The following is a 22,500-nucleotide window of genomic DNA, read 5'->3' as shown; positions in this document are numbered from 1 at the left end:
ACATCACATGACACACTGACATTGTGAATTTTATCAGACAGTTGTCAATTCTCACATATTTACAAGCTAGTTGCAACCTAACAGAAACTTATTAGTCAGAAATTGCCTATTAGAAATTGTTATGAAAATGTAGAAATTGTGGAAATACCAGGCATGAACTGAGACCAACCAAAATGTATTTGTTACTTTAAACATCAACAGACAAGCAACTAATAACACAGAAATTAAAGTAACCACAGCTTGTCACCTTCATTTGCAAAAACTGATACTACTGATAGTCAACATTTTAGTGATTAGCCAATGTACATCGGGACTGCTGTACAAGATATGGCTGCACCGGTTTAAACATATGGTACTAGGTGGGGGGTTAACAGATCTTAAAAAAATAAGTAGTTGTCCTGTCTTTTGATTTCATTCTATAATTTTTCACAATTTCTTTAATTTAGATAAACAATGACACTTTCACAGTAGTTTTATGTGAATCCTGCCTCTTCTCTAGAACTAAGTCTTGGCCATAAACATGCAGTAACTGTCCTCCATAACATCGCCATGGTGACATGCCCAACATTTGAAAGATCAACTGGCATAGAATCAACAGTTACTTAGCAACAGCTGTGAAGCAAGATTATGAAGCTAATGTTGCTGGGAAAAAAAAAAAAAAAGGGAACAAACTGTTTATCCATGATGCTAAAACTAGGGGCCCCACTGTTGCAGATCTTAGATCAGTTTTCCTAAGAGCACTCACCATAGCGCACGACCCCACACAACCCCTCAATAAACTCTTCTCACTCCTCCCATCAGGTCGCAGGTACAGGTCTCTGACCTGGAAACGGGCCTGTTTTAAAAACAGCTTTGTCCCCTCTGCTATCGAGGCACTGAACAAACTGCCATGCTAAATGTTATGTGTGTTATATGTATATATGTATTTATGTATTTATGTGTCTATGTATTTATGTGAGGCCTGCAAAGCTGTGAAAACAAATTTCCCTTTGAGGGACAATAAAGTATTGTTGTTGTTGTAAACTTGGGCAGGACTCTAAATGGGTTACACACCTGTTTCTAGTGGGTCTCTACATACAAATAACACAAGTATATTTAAGTGAGACAAAGTTTCAACAATTGATCCCAGGCTAACACTTCGCTCACAACTGAATAATCAATTGAGTTACGTTATGCCGGAAGTCCAGTCATTCTTATGGGACAACGCCCCCTTATGGACAGTGGTTCTGCTGGCAGCGGAGTGACGTGATTTGTTGAAAAAATCAAATTTTTGCGTTGTCTCCAGTCCGTCTTGACTCCGTTAACTTGACTGGATTCATGAGCTATTTTCCATTCATCCATTTAATACAATAAAACCTCTTACAATAGAAAAACATAATATACATAGTATTTCACTCTACATTTACCATTTTAAATTCTAAAAAAAAATGTCTTGTGATTTGGTGGCAACCAGTTGGGGGCGACATTGCATTGGAGATGACGTATGTAGAATGGGGCATTCAACTGTTGAAGGTAGTGTAAAAAAAGTTAAAATCCACTGCTGTCGTCAACTTCCCTTTTTAGCCTATTGCTTTTTTCACTAATGTAAACCTTTACATCCTCAACCTAGGCCTCCAAGGGGAGGAGTGAGAGCCCTCTGCTTAAGAAAAGTCCTGCCCTCTCCAGTCTGGTGGCCAATAAGAAAGGAGGGAGGAGACTGAGGATTGACCTAAAGAAAGGTGAGGAACTCCTGGCTACAGTGAGGCTACAGTCTTACTCAAGCAGAGTTAGGCTCATTTCAAAAGAAGTCTCACATCAGCACTCCCTTTGTGAATGTGGGTCCAGAAGCTCAATGTGGAATGAAAAGCTTTCAGTAGTCTCATCTCTCTCTCATATCTTTTGATCTTCTCCTACACTACCTCACTATTCTCTTCTCTTTCACATTCACTCTGATCATTTTCTGTAACCTATCTATATAGGCCTAAAACGTACATTCTCAGAGTGTGGTTGTTCTGTGAAAGATGGTGAGGAAAACCTGGTATTTCACGAGAACCTTACATACTCAGAGTTCGGTTAAGTTAAAAATAAAGGTATGGATCCCTTTGTGTCTGTGTGCATTTAATGGCAACCGTTTTGTCCCCATTTGGATTAACTCAGTTAATGTAGGATCAGTGTTCAGATCATATGCAACATGAACTGCAGGATGCCTTAAAAGCCCAGCTAGTCTCACATCAGCACTACTTTGTGAATGTGGGTCCGGAGATTCAGCTAGGAATGAAAAAAAGTTTCAATAATCTCATCTTTCCCTTATATCTCTTTATCCTTTTTCCATTTTCTCACTTTTTTCTTTTCTTTCGCATTCACTCTGTTCATTTTCTAAATCTATCCCATTGACCCTCTTTATTTCTCCTGCTTTTCGCCCAGCCTTGCTCTCATTTCTTTATAGCTCTCTTTCTCTGTTCTCTGGCTCCCTCTCCTCCCTCACTCCCTCCCTCTCTCCATCTCTCTGATTCCCCCTCTTCAGGCTCTATTAAGTCTTTATTGATCTGCTCATTTCTGCTGATATGAATTCATACTGGACCAAACTGCTGACTTGGCTCTGCTAAAGAGACCAGACTAAATGAGGACTATAAAACACACAGCCAGTCCGAGAGTGTGTGTGTGTGTGTGTGTGTGTGTGTGTGTGTGTGTGTGCGTGTGCGCCTTGACACGTGTATGTGTGTGTGTGTGTGTGTGTGTGTGTGTGTGTGCCACGTCTATGTGTGTGTGTGTGTGAGAAAGACTGAATATGTGTAAGCGTGCATGTGTTTTCCCTGTTTAGCAGAGCGTTTTAATCTTCATCAAATCTCTTTCCAGAACATTCACTCCTCTTTTCCGCTCTGTTACACTCATCCTTCTTTCACTTGTTACCTCTTTTCTCCCTCTTCTCTTCTTCTCCTCTTCGCTGCCCCACACCTGAACCCATTTTTAAAACCGTCACACCTGCAGATAGACCGAGCTATAGCTAAAGGGTTTAAATTAAGACACACACACATACACGTACACACACATGAGCACACACACGAGCACACACACATAAGCACACACAGGGCTATAACAATCTCTAAAGGCTTTAAATTATCACACACACACATACACAGCCTGTAGCTGAGTCACCGATACTGAAGTTCTCAGGAGTAGTTTAAGGTGTGTGTGTGTGCGTGTGTGCGTGCGTGTGTGTGCGTGTGTGGTGGATGGGAGATTTTAGCTCTAAAGTTGAGCTTTAAAATCGGGAATAGAAGCAACTGAGACGGAGTGAATGTGATGGAAACAGAGTAGGTGGAAGAGAAATATAGAGGAAGGGAGCGAACAGATGTAGAGAGCAAAAATAAATTCAGGCAAAACTTAAGCGCTTGCGCATGTGAGAGTGTTTGCGGGTGTCTGTGTGTTTAGATAGGCATAAGAGTCAAAGTGCTATTATTACTCCACATACTTCACCTTCCTTTCCTCTGTGTATTTGTGCGTTTTTGTATCTGTGTGTGTGTGTGTGTGTGTGTGTGTGGTGTGTGTGTGTGTTTCTAGGTTCGGAAGGTCTTGGTTTTACTGTAGTAACCAGAGATTCTTCAGTCCATGGTCCCGGTCCAATCCTAGTTAAAAACATTCTGCCACGTGGAGCCGCTGTTAAAGATAGACGCCTGCAGTCTGGAGACCGCATACTAGAGGTACAGGACTGCTGACTGGTGTAAAAGTAATATGTTGGCTCATTTTGTCCTGTTACAGCTGCAGTTATTAAGTGACAAAGGTATATTTAATCTGATTAACCTGTCTAAGTACACTACCAGTCAAAAGTTTGGACACACCTGATTGAATGTACTATGTTTTTCGTTATCTTAAAGCCATTTTGATCTAAAGGCTTATGCTTAAATGCTTGAAGACAAATACAAATAGTGAAGTTGATGCCTACGTATGAATTTCTTTCCAAAGGCAAAGGGCGGCTACTTTAAAGGATCTAAAATATAAGATAATTTTTATTTGTTTAACACTTTTTTGGTCACTGCATAATTCCATTTGTGTTATTTCATAATTTTATGTCTTTACTATTATTCTAAATTGTGAAAAATAATGCGCACAATCTAACCTAGCATTGTGCATTTTATTTGACTGCAATAGATGTGAGGCGTTTAGGGGACCATTAGAAATAGAGAAGATATGTACAGTGTAGATGAGAGAAGGGGGGGAAAGGTTGTAGTGATGATGATGGTGGTGTGTTGGTTTGTTCTGTGTGTGTGTGTGTGTGCATTTAGGTAAACGGTGTGGATATCACGGGTGTGGGCCAGGAGGAGTTGGTGTGTATGCTACGCAGCACGCGGCAGGGAGAGAGTGTGTGTCTGGTGGTCCTGCGACAGGAAGACATGTTCCTGCCCCGAGAAATGGTAAGAACCAATCACAAGGCTCTATTGTCAGACCATGCTACACTCTCAGCCAATGAAAAGAGACTTTCTGGTTGATTGGCAGGTCAGTGGCCAGTTATATGATTTTTTTTTTCCTCCTCTGAAATTATCCAACAAGGCAGCCAGGCAGGCAGACAGATACACCAACACATAATCTGACTCTCTCACTCACCTCAGACACACACACACACACACACACACACACTTCACTCTTTCTTAACAGCCAATAAGATTTTGTCTCCCTCTAACTTTGAAATTCTTGGTCCAATCGACAGGCTTGCCTGGATGATGCACGGCTCAGCAGCCTATAGGAAGGCTCCTTTTTATAGACTTTAAACTCAGCTGTCAGTGACCGTTGCCTTTTCTGAATAATCTGAAAGATGATATACTTCCCTGGCCAACCATTCCCCTCTTTTTAAACCAATCAACCAATCACGACCTATCTCATACAACTCCATTCTGATTGAATTGAATGAACCATCTTAAAGCTTCATATTTAATTTAGCAATATTTTGCACCAGTCCTTTCCCTGCTACATTGTTTCTATCTGAATTTCATTACTATTTTGATCAATAAACATCTTTTTTTAACCTACTCTTGCTCTCTTCTTCTTTTTCTGTGCTTTCTCCCTTTATCTGACTGCATGATCAACTACTATGGAACACATTCACTGATGTCAATTACAGCTGTCTTCCTAGGTTATCAACTTATTTCTCTACTATTTCTGCTAATAAAACTTTTTCTACATTTCTTGAGAATCTTTCTTCTTTCTGGTGTTGCCCCTGTTCTAGTGTACTGCACAATAACTAATTGTCCTAATTATCATATACAGTAGCATGAAATCATCTTCTTCATCTGCATTTATCTTTGTTTAAATCTTTGACCATTCCTGACCGTCCTTGTTCTTCAATTAGCTCCAACAGTTGTCCATCTATTAGTGTCTTAAAGTAATAATCTAATTCATTACCTTTGTGGTTTTTATTTCCTTTTCCTTTCCCTACAACTTTGAGATATTAATTGTTTTGCTACACACACACACACACACACACACACACACACACACACACAAGGACAAAGAAAGGTCATAGCGAGAGGTCTTCCTTTATTCAAGGTTTTCTCCTAACATTAAGGCTGCCATTGTTCATTAGGGCTAACATGCTTTCATCTCCTTTCCACACATCACTCACGTCTTTGCATCTCTTTTTCCGTCTCGCCCTGTATCTTTCTGTCTCTTTTTCATCTCACTTTTTGTCTGTCTCCTTTTCTCTCTCTTCCCCTCTTGTGTCTCTCTTCCTGCTCTTATCGACCGATGTTTCCTCAGCGGCTGCCAGGAAGATCCGCTCACCACTCATACACACACACACACACACACACACACACACACCTATACACACATACACTCACATACACACATGCACGTGACCCTGAGCCCCATAGGAAACTCTGTTTCTGCGGACAGGAAATGGAGCAGTGTGCTTGAGTGTGTGTGTGTGTGTGTTTTTTGTGTGTGTGTGTGTGTGTGTGGTAACATTGAGGGTCATTTTCTATGTCCGTTTGTGTGTGTTATGTAAAGTCCAGGGTCGTGTGTATGCACGCATGTCTGAACTCAATGGTACTTTTCCATGCCCCAGTATCCAAGGCTGCTGGAGCATGTGTGCGTTTTTTATGAGTGAGTCCAGGGTTTTTACTGTATTATATGTCCTCCACTGTTCTCGTCCTCTCTCCTATACTGTATGTCCTTCCTCTGCTCTCTGGCCCCTCCCACCCTTGCAAGGATCAGAATCAGAATCAGAATCAGCTTTATTGGCCAAGTATGTACACATACAAGGAATTTGACTCCGATTTTTCCGTTACTCACAATGTACTTACACAGAATAAATATGCAGCTAAAAACAAGGACAACAAAATGGACAGAGGTAAACCTAAACATCTAACTACTATGTACAAATATGCATATATATATAAAAAAAAGTATAAAAAAGTATGGATGTATAGATGTTCTGACTCCAAACTTTACTACCAGTACTATTACTACTATTACTTAAAAAGAGTTTCAAGATGGAGTATGGTCATTACTGAGAAAGTGATCATGCAGAAATGCTAGTACACACTTCCCTGCTGTTTTTGTGACAAAAGCTATGATGTTGCGTAGTGTTGGATTCTTTTCTTTTTACAGTTTTAATTTTATTTACTTATTTTCTCCTTTGTGCCCTGTTTTACTTGTATTTTGGTAGATTCTGCCTTGTGCCAACAACACATTAGCCTTGGGCCTGGCGTTCATACAATCTGACACCATGGGTAGCGCGCCAAAATACACCCACCCGGTCAGGATACTGAGGTCCCGCTGGTCTTGTATTGTTCTTCAACACACACACACACACACACACACACACACACACACACACACACACACACACACACACACCCACACACACTCATACACACACTCGGTGGCACTCACTTGTACATGCAAACGGAAGAAATTCTTCCCATCAGTTGAGTATTGTTCTGACACAGACAAACGCACACACCAAAATGCCTCCCATTGGTATTGTATTGTTCTCTGAGTTCTCACTGTCTATTTGGATAGATTCTCAACCAGCCGAGGAGTCAAGGACACTGTCATTGTGTGTGTGTGTGTGTGTGTGTGTGTGTACGTGCATAGATGGTTATGTGCCTTCCTACCTACTTGTGTGTGAATATTTGTGTGTGCGTTTACACTCATTTATATTGTTAATGCATTTTGTATGCTCCCATCCTCTGGGTGCTCTGGGCTTAGACCGACATCAAGGGCTGAATGCCCTTGTGCCATTATATTTAAAAGAATGGTTATATCCGATGGACAATAGCGTTAGGTTTATACACAGACCCAATATAGCCTTATATTCTGCTTTCCTGTTTTCTATAATCTCCTGAAGTTACTTTTTCACTACGTTCATTTGGAGGCTAAGAAATACCTCGGTAGAGAAAAGTTTGGAGAGAAGTTGGACAAAGTCACAGCAAAGTTAGTGTTTTTCTTTTTTGTGTCAAAGTTGTTTATACAGTAAGCTGTGCAAAAAAGTAAATGTATAGTACAGGGGTGGCCAACCAGTCAGAGAGTAAGAGCCAAAAAAAAATGCTGTGGTACTGCAAAGAGCCATGTATATACACACAGGCACACAAACGCACTCCCTCTCTCACACATACACAGAATGAAAATCTAACAATTTACAATACCATGCAAAGACAGAACATCTTTTATCTTACCCACCCACACACACACACACACAAGCACACCTATCCTCACAAACACACACACACACACAATGAAAATATAACAATTTACCTTCCAATAACAGAATATTTTCATCTGACAAAAGTTTTTATCTTACCATGCATGTTGCTGCTTTTGACTCTGACTTTTGACTTTGGGACTTCTGGCATTCCTTGCCTTCAACAGTCCTTTTTAAATCTGGCTTGTATTCAGTTGTGGCCACTCGAAGCAATTCTTTCACGTGTGTCAGTAAGAACAGATCGATGCTTTGATTTCACATGTTTCAGGGTAGAAAACACAGACTCATAAACGTACGTTGACCCAAACATAGAGAGTAGCTTGAGCGCAGCCCGTTTGACATTGGGATATTTTTCCATTGGCACAGTTTTCCAGAACTCAAGGGTCCCTTCCCTCAGAACAGATTTCAGTCTGTCATCCTCAGAAAGTTCAATCATCTCCACCTGAGACGTTGCTTCGTCTGTGACTAGCGGGGCTTTTAAACAGTCCGTCTCCGCAGTAAAAGGGTCAATGAGGAAAGTAATCTGTGGCCTTTTCAGCTGTAGATCATGGAATCGGGCCGCAAAACTTTCCTGAAGGTTTTCAACCAGTGTTGCATATCGGGCTGTTTCCATTTTCAGGGCGCTTGCTTGTCCGCTTGCTTTTAGCAGAGAGGGAAAATGCGCTAATTTTCCCTTTTGAAGATGTGTCTTAAACAGCTTGAGTTTGTTGACAAACGCGAATACACTTTGCACCAGGTCAGGCAGCATTTTTAACTTCCCCTTTAGATCCAGGTTCAGTCTGTCCAGATGACACAGCATGTCTACCAAAAAGGCCAAATCCAAAATCCACTGGGGGTCTGAGAGCTCAGGATATTCCTTGTGCTTCTCTTCCATAAACAGTTTCACAGCGTCCAAAAGATCAAAGAAGCGAGAAAGCACTTTAGAAAGCCACCTCACAGTACAGTGGAGCGGCAGGTCTCCGGGAAGCCCTTGGTCGAGTTCAGCAATGAGATTCTTGAATTGTCTGTGGTTAAGAGCATGTGTGCGAATATAATTAACAATTTCCATCACGGGCTTCATGACGTGGTCTAAATTCAACTTTTTAGACACCAATTGCTCCCGATGAATGATGCAGTGGAAAGTCCAAAACTCGGGAAATGTGTTGTCAGCTTTACAGAGCCCCACAAACCCGGTCACAGATCCGACCATAGATGGCGCTCCATCCGTGGCTATTGCCGTTAGTTGCGGTAATGGCAGATTTGCTTTCACAAACACATCTGTCATTGTTTCTTTCACATCGATGCCACGCCTTCTGTCCTTTAATGGTACGATATCGAGGAGTTCTTCTTTTATTACACAATCTTCTGAAACGGACCGTGCAAGTATTGCCAACTGAGGCTTGTCTTGTATATCACAAGACTCATCTCATGCGACACTGAAATACTCGCATTTCTGAAGATCAGAATGTAAATGTGATTTAGTGGCATTGTTTATGTCCGATATTCTGTGTTCAACAGTGTGGCGTGACAGTTGGACGTCTGATACCATTCGTTTCAGTTTGTCATTTTCTGGAGACAAGATTTCAACAACATCACTGAGGAATTTTTTTACAAACTCGCCTTCATTGTATGGCTTTTTAGCACGGGCAATGTTCCACGGCACTTGATATGATGCAAGCGTTACTGTCTCCGAATGCTTGGCAAATTTTCGGAACAGCTGAGTCTGTTTTTCTGCCTGATTTTTCAAGGTGTTTAATTTGTGCTTGCGAAGTTCAGTACCTTTCGGGAATTCCTGGTCGATGTTAGCATGGAGTGAGCTGAAATGGCGCTGTAGATTTGAAGCCTTGAAATGTGCTAATGACGTCTGGCATATCAGGCAGAATGGCTTGCCATTACGTTCAACAAAAAAATATAAACTCTCCCACTCTTCTAAAAACGTCCTGTGTTCGTCTTCATATTTGCGCTTACTTTTGCATTTCCCTGCCATTTTTAGAGCGAACTTGCCTTAAAAGAAAATGTTGGAACGGCAACAAATCACAACAGCAAAATCAACAGCAAAATCACCACAAAGTTTTTTTTTTTCCATTTCCAAGGTGATTGGTTCGCTGGCATGTTTTTTTTTTTTCATTTCCAAGGTATATGATTGGTTTGAAGTGGCTGGCTCTCACACTGAAGCAGTGGTATACATAAGCATGGCCTGTAACAGGCAGTGTGTTAAAACCACATACACACACACACACAGACAATTTGATGTGAATTGAAGAGCTGCATAAGAACGAGCAAAGAGCCGCATGTGGCTTGCGAGCCGCAGGTTGGCCACCCCTAGTATAGTATCAGTATCCCTGCTTTGGATGTGGGGAGATTCAATTTACATTGCTGTGTATTATTCGGGAAAAGAGCTGTGGCAAGTAATCATTTGTTTTTGTGTTCATGTTAACACAAGAACAAAGTTTGTGACCAAGGCTTATTCACATTTCTCATGCTGGAAACCTTTCCTCAGTGGTTAAACACCTTTCATCCCCCTTCAAGCTGCAGTTTCATTCACTAAACGGATCATAATGATTCATACTGTCCATGTCTCAGGCAGTCGTGTCTTCAGACATCACACTTAATAGAAAAATCCAGCCGGCAGCAGGCACACATGCTATTCCTATGATTTTAGACAGTTCAATCAATATTTATGAACATGAACACCTTTCTGCTAATGCGACTATCCAGAGATCTGAGGCTCTAATGTGGCAAAAAGACCCAAGACGGCATATTTTACTGTGATTAGAGGTACGACAGTGATGCAGCGAGGTACATGGTGTAGCTGCTTATTGGCCCAGGGGTAAAGGTAGTTAAAGGTGTGTGTGTGTGGGGGGGGGGGGGATTGAAGCGTGAAAACCCAAATTTTATTTGTAGGTGGGTATATCTTAATTTACATAACTTACAACAAAGTCTCCCTTTAAATGTGAAAATTAGTTTTCTACAATTATTACTGAATTTAATAATTCATTACAATACAGATTATTTATAGGCAAAAAGTGAAAGAAATTTGGTAGAAAAGGTTGAGGAGGTAATGAGACCGCTGCTATCTTTAAGATAGTTTTTTGGAAAGATTCTCCATTACGCTTCAGTCTGAGTACAGTTTAATTAGTGATTTTTAGTTTCTAATAGGCAATCTCAGCTCAGCTTGAATACAGTAGGTATATAATGTGTGTGTGTGTGGATAGATATAGAGAATGAGGATGCATAGACAGAGGGAGATGTTGGCCTGCAAGACAGGAAAGGGAGCAAGGAGTCCATTCTGACTGCAGTGTTATTTACAGAAGGAAAGGAAGGAAGGAAGATGTGTGTGTACCAAGTCATTCACACCATGCTGAAGTTCACGTCTGTTAGAAAGGGATGTCTCTGGTGGGTGTGTGTGTGTCACAGTTGTCTAGCATTTCTCACCCCTATTATCTCTATTTCTATGAGCTGACAGACCCCCCCCCTCCCTCTTTCTCTCTCCCTCTCTCTCTCTCTGGTGAATTTCACCTCTGTCTAATTAGTTAACAGCTGATGGGGTTTGTTCAACAGTCACAACAGTATATAAGAGCGACTGCAATTGCGTTTCTGCTTAGAGAATAGCTGTGAACACACTCCTTAATTGGAATTTTACAGGTGGTTCTGTGTGTGTTTTTTTGTAAAATGAAAATCCTCCAAAATGAGGTTTAGATTTGAGGCGAGATTAAGGGTTCATTTAATGGTGAGGGTTAAAGTGTATATTGATAGCAGCACTGTAAGTAATGAAGGGTCTAATGAACCTTTGGCCTTTTATCAATATATTTCTCCTCCTTTTCTCCCTCCCTCCTTCCTTCCTTCAGCCCTTGCAGCACTGAAACTGAGTAGCAAAGGTTTGAAGAATAGAATAAACCAGTTTCTATGATAAGGTTACTGAACTCAGCTACATAGAGGAAAGAAATAGTAAGGTGGAAACAAGGGAAAATAAAGCAGTCAGAGAAAGAACAAATAGAAGGACAGATAGAATAAATTAGAAGCAAGAAAAAGGGTGTGTAGTGGCAAGGGGGATGAAACAGAGGGTGATAGCCAAAAGGGAATAAGGGAGAGGTAAGAAATTTCATGATGACTAGGAAGAAAGTTGTAGTGATATTCCAAACAGGTCGGTATTTGATTGATACTGGATCCTTTGTCATGTAGAGGATGCTATTGGCTGATTTATAGCATAACACACACACACACACACCGGCTTACAGCAACCTGCTAGTCCCAAGAGACACAAACACACACACGCACACACACACACACAAACACACACAAACATGCCTCTCAGAAACCCGGCAGTGGCTAAACTAATTTGTCCTCCAGATATTTCCTCTCCACCTGTATAACTTCCTCAATAATGACCTTTGATGTGCTTCATGTGAAGAGTTTTATTCTAAAGTGAGGTATGCACCATTTAGGAGACAAAACAAAGCAAAATAAATCTCTTGCATGAAAGTAAACCATTACCATTACACGTATAAGTTATTGGTAGACGATTGTAGAAGTTATTTCGTTATGAGAGTTGTATTGATTAATTGCAATCTTTTCAAATTCCAAAATAAAATTATTGAACATTGGTGTGTCACCTCACTCTCAGACTGGGACATTAGCTGTGTCATTGTCCGGGTTGCTGGCTATAAAGGCCACAGTAAAAACCTTGAAGTACTTTTAATTTTAATTATATATTTCTTATCTTCCTAGTCCAATATGTTATCCTCATACAATCTGTCCTGATCCTTAATCGTGATCACTGGACAATGTTGGACAACGTTGCCCATCACCATTGCCTGTGAGTCGGTCTGCTAAGAAAACAGAAAGGAAAAAGTTGCCCTAGCGCCAAACAGCACCGCCTTCCTCCGTAAACTGTGGAACGATCCATGCCATTTGGTAAATGATATCCTTTTTTGTTGATATTGTAGATGGGAATGGCTTTGGGCAGCCATTAGCTTGAGATTTAAAAAAAACAAAAAAAAAACATGAAGGGGTCTATAAAAGAGGTGATTTTAGTGGATTTGGCACTTCTGTTTTTACACAAATACAAATCACTTGTGTGCATTTCAGGGAAGTATTTCAGGGAAAATTAAGTTCAAATAGAGTTTAAACAGTTAAATGGCTCCAACTTTTTGAAAAAAAAAAGGTTTTTTACATTTTGAAGTGAAGGTATATGCCAGCTTAATGTTTCTGTTTACTGAGAGGAAACAGAAGAAGGATGATGATGAAATGATGGAAGGATCTCGTCTATCTTCTCCTCCCCCTCTTCCCTTGTCTCATTTTAGCCCACCATCTGGTGTTGTCTGCTTAATGTCTGTGCTTGCTGTAGAACAAAGACATTACACCACCTCTACACACACACACACTTACACACACTGACTTTTTCTGCGACACGCATATACATACACAGTCCACATACACACACCAACAAGTGTACATCCACATGCTGTGTTGGCACTCTGCTTTGCGTGGAGAAAAGACACACACACACACACACACACACACACACACACACATACACACAATCACTCAATCACTCACACACATACACGCAACATAAAAAGACATTTTCTCACTCATTTTCTCCACACACCAACAGGCATACACCTGCTGAGTTGGCTAGTGCCTTGAAACTAAACTAATGTTTCAAACAAAGATGCTCTTTTCTGCTTCCAAACACTTCACACCTCCCTCTCTCCCTCCCTCCCTCTTCCATTCTCTTGTTCTTTCTTACTCTCATTCTTCTTTTCATTTCATTTATGACTCCCTTGTTTACCCCTCCCCATATGCCTGTCCCCTCCACCCGTCTCTCAGACAATTTAAGAAATGAGAAGGATGTATGATGCAGTACAAGACAGGCTCTTCAACTTTTCAAGATCAAAATAATACATGTTTCACCCTGGAACACACATTACATGTTTGTGGACATGAAAAATGTGATGAATAAATGTAATGAAGATTACGTTCTGTCCCCACATTAGAATGCTGCAGCAGTTGGACACGCCATTTTCACCTGTTACTTGTGAAAAAGTTTAGTTAATGGTTAAGTTTAGGCAAGTAAAACAACTTTGGTTAAGGTTTGCATTAGGGTTAGGTTTAGGCAACTAAAACGTACTGGTTAAAGGATAAGGCTGGTGTTTTTTAATGCATTGCTTACCATCAACAAATCCTATGAAAATAACAAAATCAGCAATTCCAACAAGTCTTGTCCATGTAGCCGATGCCCAGTGACGCCATGTCCCAGCAGCCATAGAACTCCATTGTATTAAAAAAAAACGATTAAAAACACGTCAAAGAGCCATGCTGTTGCTCTGGGCAGCATATTTCATCATCACAGTGCATCGGGCCAGCCAACTTTTTTCTCAAACAACTTAATAAGTTGGCTGTAAACAGTTTGTGATCTCAGGAAAGTAGTTCCGTAGCACCGAAAATAGCACCAACCCGACCTCCACACCCTTCCACTGTGCTAACTGTCGAACTACTGCCTCTTTCTAGTCATGTCTCCTTCACAAAATCCTTTTCTAAAATTCTAAAATCCTTAGCAGAGTTTTGTTATCATGCAACACAGACCTGGAATAACCTCCCAGATGATATTAGACAAGCCCCGACTGACCACTTTTAAGTCAAAGCTAAAAACTTTCTTATTTTACACTGCCTACTCTACCCTGTAATGGCTAAAAACTTATCTTTTCAGCTTAGCTTTTAAATAACCTTAATTTTAACTCTTTCTGTTCAGGATCCCAACAGAGCTGACACGGGCAAGTACGAATTTTCATTGGTCTTGTCCGGGTAATGCTTACTTGCGCATGAGTGAACACTATATGTGGGGGGGACAGGGCTTTACCATGTATGATTCTCATCCATCTGTGGATGGTGAGGTTTTTGACCAAGAGGAGAATCTATGATTCTCGTCTGCCTTAGGCAGTGAGATCTGATGTAAATATCAGATCAAGAGTAGAATCTGGAAGGACAGGGGAAAAAACAGAAAAACATATGGGTTCACTCACAATGTGCATCTAAAAGTGGGAGTATTTGTTGTATTTGTTGTGTTCTTTCATCTTTCTATCTCATTTGATTTGAACTGCACAAGTTTACTTTTTAAGTCTTTTATATTTTGTAGCTCTTTTCTGTGCTTTTGCACTTTTTAATTGTAGATCTTTTACCTTTACTGTATTTTTATCACTCTGTAAAGCACTTTGAATTGCCCCAGTGTATGAAATGTGCTATACAAATAAAGCTGCCTTGCCTTGCCTTGCCTTCTGGTAGAAAGAAGTATTTCTCTCACTTTTCACCCACAGAGGACATATTTTACATTTTAAAATAGTGTGCTCATTTCACAAATCCAATCCACAAGACCAGCCTGCTACATTAGCACTCTGGTTCCCTGCCAGGCCACTAGAAACTGGCCTACTTACCAGTTTGGGTCTTGACCCACAGATTAACAAACAGTGGAATAAACTAGAGGAAACAGAACAGAATTGAAGCATAACGGACTACTTTATTGTCGTGTTCTTCTACCTTACCTCACACACGATAAAAGCATAATGTATGAAAATTGAAAAGGCACAGCCTAACGCAGTAGATGAGGATAAGAATACCAACCATCCACAGTCGCACTGGAGCTACTAATGTAGATTTTTGAATGGAGGATTTCAGGATATGATTCTGTACTTCTGCCAATAGTATCTAGTATGTGATGAGCAGCAAGACAGTGTTCTGCCTGTCCTTTCCTCTTTTATTTTCACAACAGGAAACATTCTCTTTAGTGCCAGATGCTCCTTACACACACATGCATGTGCGTGCACACACACACACACACACTCAACGCTAAATCAATCAGTAAACAGTTGGCAGCTGGTGACAGAACACATTCAAAACAAAACAACTTTATTGAACAGTTTCTTCATTCCAATTATCCCTCATCCATCACCACGCCAGCCACTCAGTGTGTGTGTGTGTGTGTGTGTGTGGGTGTGCGTGCGTGCGTGTTACATCTCAGCGATATCATCACCAATGTGACCTCACAGAATCACTACAGTAGATCCCCCATCTGTTACACCCTCAGAGACCTGCCTACACACACACACACACACACACACACACACACACAAACTCCTTGGCAGCTTGGTTTCTCTGCAGGAGCTGCCATCATCCCAGTGGAGAGCAGACGAGAAGGGTATCATCTCTCTGTCTCTCCCTCTCTCTCTCTGTCTCATCTCACATCTCTCTCTCTGCTGTTTATTGAAGGTTTATCATCTCTGTAGTCACTGCTGTGTCTTAAAGCCCTCCCCAGCTGGAGTATCATACACTCACATACATACACACACACACACACACACACACACACACACACACACACACCAATTGGGGGTGCAAACCACTGCTGATCAACTTGGGCATTGTCATTGCAAGACGTTGTTGTTCTTACTCTCTGTATGCAAAAGAGTTACAAACAGAGTGACAGAGAGGAATTTCCTTGTCAGCTATAGATAAACAGCCACAAAACAGAGATACAAATGGACATGTAGGCTGATAACAGACATGCTGCATTTGCACTGGCACAAAATATGATTTTAAATCTTTTGTCGCAGATCGGATCTTGCCATGGCTGTCAAAACGGGGAGAAACCATTAAGTTAACGAATCATTTAAAAATCTGATTTCCTATTCCTTTGGAAATGTGGCTGTAGAGTCAGACTGTCAGGTTGACTGATAAATCTATCAAATTCAAAATGCCTTTATTTGCATGACTGTACCTCATATAATATTGCTCAAGCACAAAGTACAGCATTATTCTTCAACAAAACATAGAAAGGACTCACTGCCAATAACACAACTAAAAATAAAAAATAACATGTGGAACAGTAATACGATAATACCTGCAGAATGGTAAAATAATAATATGTATACTGTTTAGAACAGTAAACCTGTGATGCATGTTTTTGTGTAGCCTCATCTATCAATGTCCATAAATCAACCAAATAAAATGCATCTTTCCAAAATATTCACGATGTATCAGTCCTTAAATGCACTAATCAAAAAGTTTCTGCCATTTATTCCACTATGTTGTGGCTGCTGTTAACTAAGGCACCTTAAAGTCCAACACTTTTTTTTTTCATCGTAGCCCTAACCTGGGGGGGATTAGTGCCCATTGAGCTACAAAGAACCACATAAATCCACCAGTTGGAATATATCTGTCCATAAAACTACCTCCGAGCCATTTCATCCACCGCATGGGAGACACCTCAAGGAAGTCAACCTCCCCCCATCTCTAGAAACGTCTCTTTCCATTCCCGAGACACTGACGCTGAACGCCCATACCGTCATGCCCAGAGACATTAAAGCTGCACTAACAACCACTGTGGCTTGCACCTCTCTCCCTCTCTCCCCTCTCTCTCTCCCTCTTCCCCCCTCTCTCTCTCTTTGTGTCTCTCTAACCTCTTCCTGTCTCTGTGGGGTTGTAAGTGTCATTCAGTCACACTGAGATTGTGGTCTGTGGTCTCTAACCTCCCTCTAGAGTGGTTACACTGACCATTAGGGGCGGGGGGGGGTGGGGGGCTCAGGCGGAGAGCAAAAGGGGCCCATGCTGAATGGTCAGTGGCGGGGCAGTTATTTTCATAAGTCAAAAGCACTGCCCATAATGTCAGGTTTTGTCCCTGGGTGTACTTACCTCAGCTGTGTGTATGTGTGTGTGTGTCACACCGTCATACCTACTGCTGCATTAAACCACAGTGGCTACTGTTGTTTGGTCTGGTGTAATGGATCCTTGGACAGTCATTTTCACAGTATGGGGCTTTACACACACACACACACACTCACAGGCACAGGTGCACACAAAGTTTCTTAGCAGGGCCGGATGGAAGGGACATCTGTGAGCTGCTCTCAGTAAAGGACACTGTTGCTGATAGCAGGCTTCCTCTCTCTCTCTCTCTCACACACACACACACACACACATTTAGCAGAGTGACAGGTCAGTCACGGTTCAATGACGGGATGATGATGATGATGATGGAAATAAATCTTCATAGTCTTATCATTTAATATTACTACATACTGTGTACACTCTACTACTACTCTAGCTACACAAATGTGTTTTCATGATAACCAGTGAATCACATATAGTTCTGATTATCATTCCACTACTTTCTGTGTCTGTGTGTGTGTGTTGCACTGTATCTTAGCTTGGTCACAGGAAAGCACATGTAGAGATAGTGCTCCGCCCCCTCATCCGCAGCACACACACACATACACCACCACCATCTCTTTTATCAAAGGGTGAGTTGAGGACGAGTGTGCGCGTGTGTGTTTTTCTTGTATGTGTGTATTTGACTGCCCCAGCTCATTTTAACATGTCTCTCCTCGTTCACTCTGTCTTTCCCTTTTTCTCCCACACATTTCACATTTCAATAAAACCACACACAAACACACACACTCATTCACACTCACACAAACAGACACTGATCTGTCATTTTAATAGCATGTCCTCCTGTTGATCCATCGCTGTGGCAAGCCATTTTAATGTTAAACGAGCAACATAAGGATGTTCATCTATTGAAACTGTTTTCTCTATAATGGGATGGGTTTGATAGAGGGAGCGGATGCATGTTGCCAAGATATAAACACCTTTCATATAGAGACAGACACAAAAACACACACATGGACACACACCACTCTCTTATTTCAGTATTACACACAGATACGGACAAACCCACTCACAGCCACATATCATAGCAATGAAGCAGAAATAATAGAAACATTCCCATGAAATTACAGTTTATATTGACAATTTGTTTGCGCCTGTGTGTGTATGTGTATCTATGTCTGTCTGTCTGTGTGTGTGTGTGTGTGTGTGTGTGTGTGGGGGGGGGGGGGACCTGTAAACAGCTCACCAGAAGCTCTGGTGAATGAGTGTGTGTGTGCTTGCGTACATGCACTTACAGATGTGGTTTGTCAACCCATGCATGTAGGAGTAGCAGAGAGTTGTGCCACCAACCAGAGGTCTTTTAGTTTCTCACCAATGGGTCGATACATTTTCCACGAATCATTCGGTTTAAAAAAATTGGACTAAACTTGACTTTAATTATACATAGGTCAATTTAAGGCTAATGTTTTTTGGAATGTAAGCCTTCATTAGAGCGTTTTATAAATCCATTAAGTTTTGCAAGTAATTTTTATTGGCTTGGTTAAAACATATAACAAAAAAAAAAAAAACTTTGCAGCATGCAACCCCCAAATAGAAGCAGTTCCTTCACACTCACACTGGTTTGAAGTGTAAACACACAGAATGTTGAGCTTTGACACCAAATGATGATTTTTACTTTCCCTACTGCCTATTTTTCTGATTCATTATCGGAAGAAACCTAGAGGCTGTGGCTATGCATTGTTTCACTAGAAAAATGGCATTCATCACACTGATAACCTCACAATAAATTTGCATATTTTTGTCAGATTCCATAAAACATCTCGCGACCCCGTGGGTGGTCCTGACCCTCAGGTTGAGAACCACTGGTTTAATCCTTCCTCCAGTATCACAACACCCGTCCTCCGCTGTAAATTCTTTGTGGTGCTGGTTCTGTCCTGTGCTGAGTACAAGGAAAATAAACCATAAATTAACAAAGTATGGAAGTTAAATCAAATAAACACTGAGTGCTGCAGTGGTGGAAAAAAACAGTAAAGTTGCCAAATCATGAACATTGCTGCAGACAGAATCTGGGAATCTAATAAATTCTCAATGTAATTATGCAGAAAAACTGGTTAACATCTCTCTCCTGGGTGTTTTGAAGTTCTTTCCAAGGTCGTGGAGCTTCCTATCAGGTCTGGACAGTCAGTCTGATGGGGAGAGTTTTTCCAGCAGGGAAAACAGTTTTCTGCAGAGTAAAGGACTTTGTGTCGGCTTAACGCTGTTAAACCTACAATCCCCACAGACAAACACTGTCTAAACCTGACACTGCTGACCCACGCAAACACACACACACACACAGACTCTGACTGTAAGCATGCACGCGCCCGCACATACACAGACACATACAGACCAAAGTCTGACAGACACACACACACAGACTTGGACTTACTACCACACAAAAAACCTTTTTTGTGTGTGCTTGCAAACACACAAACTACAACAGAGAAACACACACACACACGTTTTGATTTAATGGTGATGACAGACAAAAATGTGCACATGGAAATGCACATGCACATTCACATGTACACGGCAAATACGTATATTCACACAGGTGTGCAGATATGTGCGGCAAACACGCTCACTCACACACAGGGACACACACACACACACACACACAGCTCATCCTCTCCTACTCATTTTCTGGAGTCAGTGTTCTCTCACACACACACACTGTTTCGCTCTCTCCCTCTCTCTCTCTATCAGACATCATATAATAGGAGAGGAGAAAACTCTTCCTTGGCTCTAGCTATGTGGGCCAGTATTGAATGTTCATTAAGAAAGACCTCTATGTCCTTGTGCATAAAACTATGATAAATCATCGCTAAAAAACAGTGGTATTTTTAGATGATTGATGCAGATAATTGCTCCTGCTTCACTTTTTTTCTTCTTTTCTGCTTTCAGTTTTCTGCAGTTGATCAAAACGCTGCTCTTTACTGTGTTCTGCTCTGAACATAATAGTTTCTTTTTTGATCTAAAAGTTTAAATATTCCAATTAAAAAGAAAGAAAAAAATCTCAAGAGAGCGAGAGATAGATAGAAACATATGGGCATGGAGTTTCTATAGAGAAGGTAATACTTAAGGAGGATGGGCTGTACTCTTCTTTCACAGTTATAATCTGTGAGGTTTCACATCTATAACTAAAAGATTGACAGGTCTAATAAGGAATGATCTGAGCAGGCTGAGTGTTTGGAAATGAAAGGATTCTTTTTTTTTTTTGACAGATTGTACTGTCTTTTTCTCTGTCATTATGTTTTAAATAAGTATAATCCAATCCTTGTATAGAGCTACCATGCTACCTCTCCCGCTGAGCCATCACAGGCTTCAAATATACACTTTCATCCGGCTTGATCCTCTTGCTTTCTTTCTTTCTCTCCTTTATTTTTGCAGGGACTTACTCCCATACTTACTCATTATTGCCATTATCTCCTTGGTGACAAAAGATGCTTTTTTTCACCATCTTCCTAGGCTAATAACAGTCATTTCCACCTATATGGTCGCTCTTTCTTTCTTTCTTTCTCTGTTTTATACTCCCTCGTTTCGTCGCTCTGACTGACTTTTTCCCTTTGCTTTTTTCACCTCTCCATACTCCCTCTGCTCTCACTCCCTTCCTTCTCTCCATCTCTCTCTGGCATTCTGTTTGTCTCTCTATTCTCCAATTACCTCTCAAAAATGCACAGGTCATTTTATTGGTATTGTTGAAGGGAAGAGAAAAGATGGGAATATAAAAGCAGCCAGGCAAAATGGCTTTTTGGAGCTTTTTTTTTTATCATCGAAAATAGACTGTGCCCGCAATACTGTGCGACCTCAAAGCCGACACCAATTGGAGATTTCACTCTTAGAGAAATTCTCCTGAAAACGGTTGTGATGGTTTCTCTCAAATGGAAAAGCTTTTAGTTTGGCTTTTTGAGACTATTCATGCCCAAATGAACTGACCTCTGTCTCCTCTCTCTCTCCTTCTCTTTCACCCTCCTCCTCTTTTCACCCCCTCTCCCTCTCTCATCGACCCCTCTCTCCCTTCCTACCTCCTTTTCCCTCTGTCTCACCCTCAGAAGGATGAGGTGTCCCGGGGGCCGGGCGTGCTTTCGGAGGATGGGAAGGAGCAGCTCATGTTCGAGGTGCCTCTTAACGACAGCGGCTCGGCGGGGCTGGGCGTCAGCCTCAAAGGAAACAAGTCCAGAGAGACTGGAGAGGACCTGGGAATCTTCATCAAGTCCATTATACATGGAGGGGCTGCATACAAGGTGACATCATACCGCCATAAGCAACCAAATGAACAAAATAAATAAAGAAGAAATTATGCAAAGTCCTAAAAATCTCATTCTACTCGAAAATATTCAGTTCTCATTTTGGAATTTATTATCTTCATTCTTACCTGAAGGTTATATTTCAAATTCTCTAAAATGTAGAAACTCCAATCTGTAAAAGTTTTAGCATTTTGTCAACCAAGGCTAAGTTACCAAAAACTGTTGCTTGCTGAGAAAAGTACTCTTATTTTCTTTTCATTTTTTGTATAAAAAATTCTGTAAGAGTAGCTATCACTTAATTTTTTATCTTGATTTAGACTAAGACTCATCATTTGTTGATTAGTACATACTAAAATCACTTTTTTCCACCTGAATATCGTAGTTGTCATGCTATAGAGTCACCAATCCTATTAAAACCCTGACATCACTGTGCATAACTAATGCAATCTTCCTTTTAGATTTTGATTACTATGCTCTCTCCGTACAGTTAATCACTGATGTGGAATCACCATCCGTTATGTAAATCATAATATAGCTATACGACAGGGTAATATGCAATGTTGGGAATAATGTGTTACAAAGTAACTTTTGGTGGTAATGTAACTAATTACTTTTTCAAATTAAATAACGCAATTACAATTACTGAAATTTAAATGGGCTCGTTACACGTTACTTTACGTGAAAATAGCGGACAACGTCAGAGGATTATCCGGTTTATGATCATCCGACCTTACGGTGGCGCAAGTGAATCAAAAGACTACCGGTCCGGTAGTGAGCCCACATAATGGCCGACAGTTCAGGTGCGACATTACTGTCCTGGAAATTCTGACATTATTTTTCCCTGAGAAGCAGTTGTTTACACTGCCAAAATAGTGTAGTTGTCATTTAATTTTA

The 22,500-nt window shown here is 40.9% G+C and overlaps 1 protein-coding gene across 1 annotated transcript in view; it reads left to right on the top strand.

Moving 5' to 3' along the window:
* LOC139649449 (partitioning defective 3 homolog B-like) overlaps positions 1-22,500 on the top strand; it is a gene marked incomplete at its 5' end in the record, with an annotated part of 162,052 nt that overhangs the window by 10,670 nt on the left and 128,882 nt on the right. The window contains 4 exon segments of the mRNA XM_071525860.1: positions 1,610-1,718; positions 3,541-3,680; positions 4,263-4,391; positions 21,412-21,603. Of these exon segments, the coding sequence (XP_071381961.1) occupies positions 1,610-1,718; positions 3,541-3,680; positions 4,263-4,391; positions 21,412-21,603 (570 nt within the window).

Source organism: Centroberyx affinis, unplaced genomic scaffold (assembly GCF_046629955.1).
Source record: "Centroberyx affinis isolate AG114_WGS23_722 - 3 ecotype Tasmania unplaced genomic scaffold, CSIRO-AGI_Caff_v1 ptg001345l_1, whole genome shotgun sequence".
In the NCBI taxonomy this organism is placed as follows: Eukaryota; Metazoa; Chordata; class Actinopteri; order Beryciformes; family Berycidae; genus Centroberyx; species Centroberyx affinis.
Note: the sequence above shows the minus strand (reverse complement) of the source record. Positions and strands in the feature narration are given on the sequence as shown.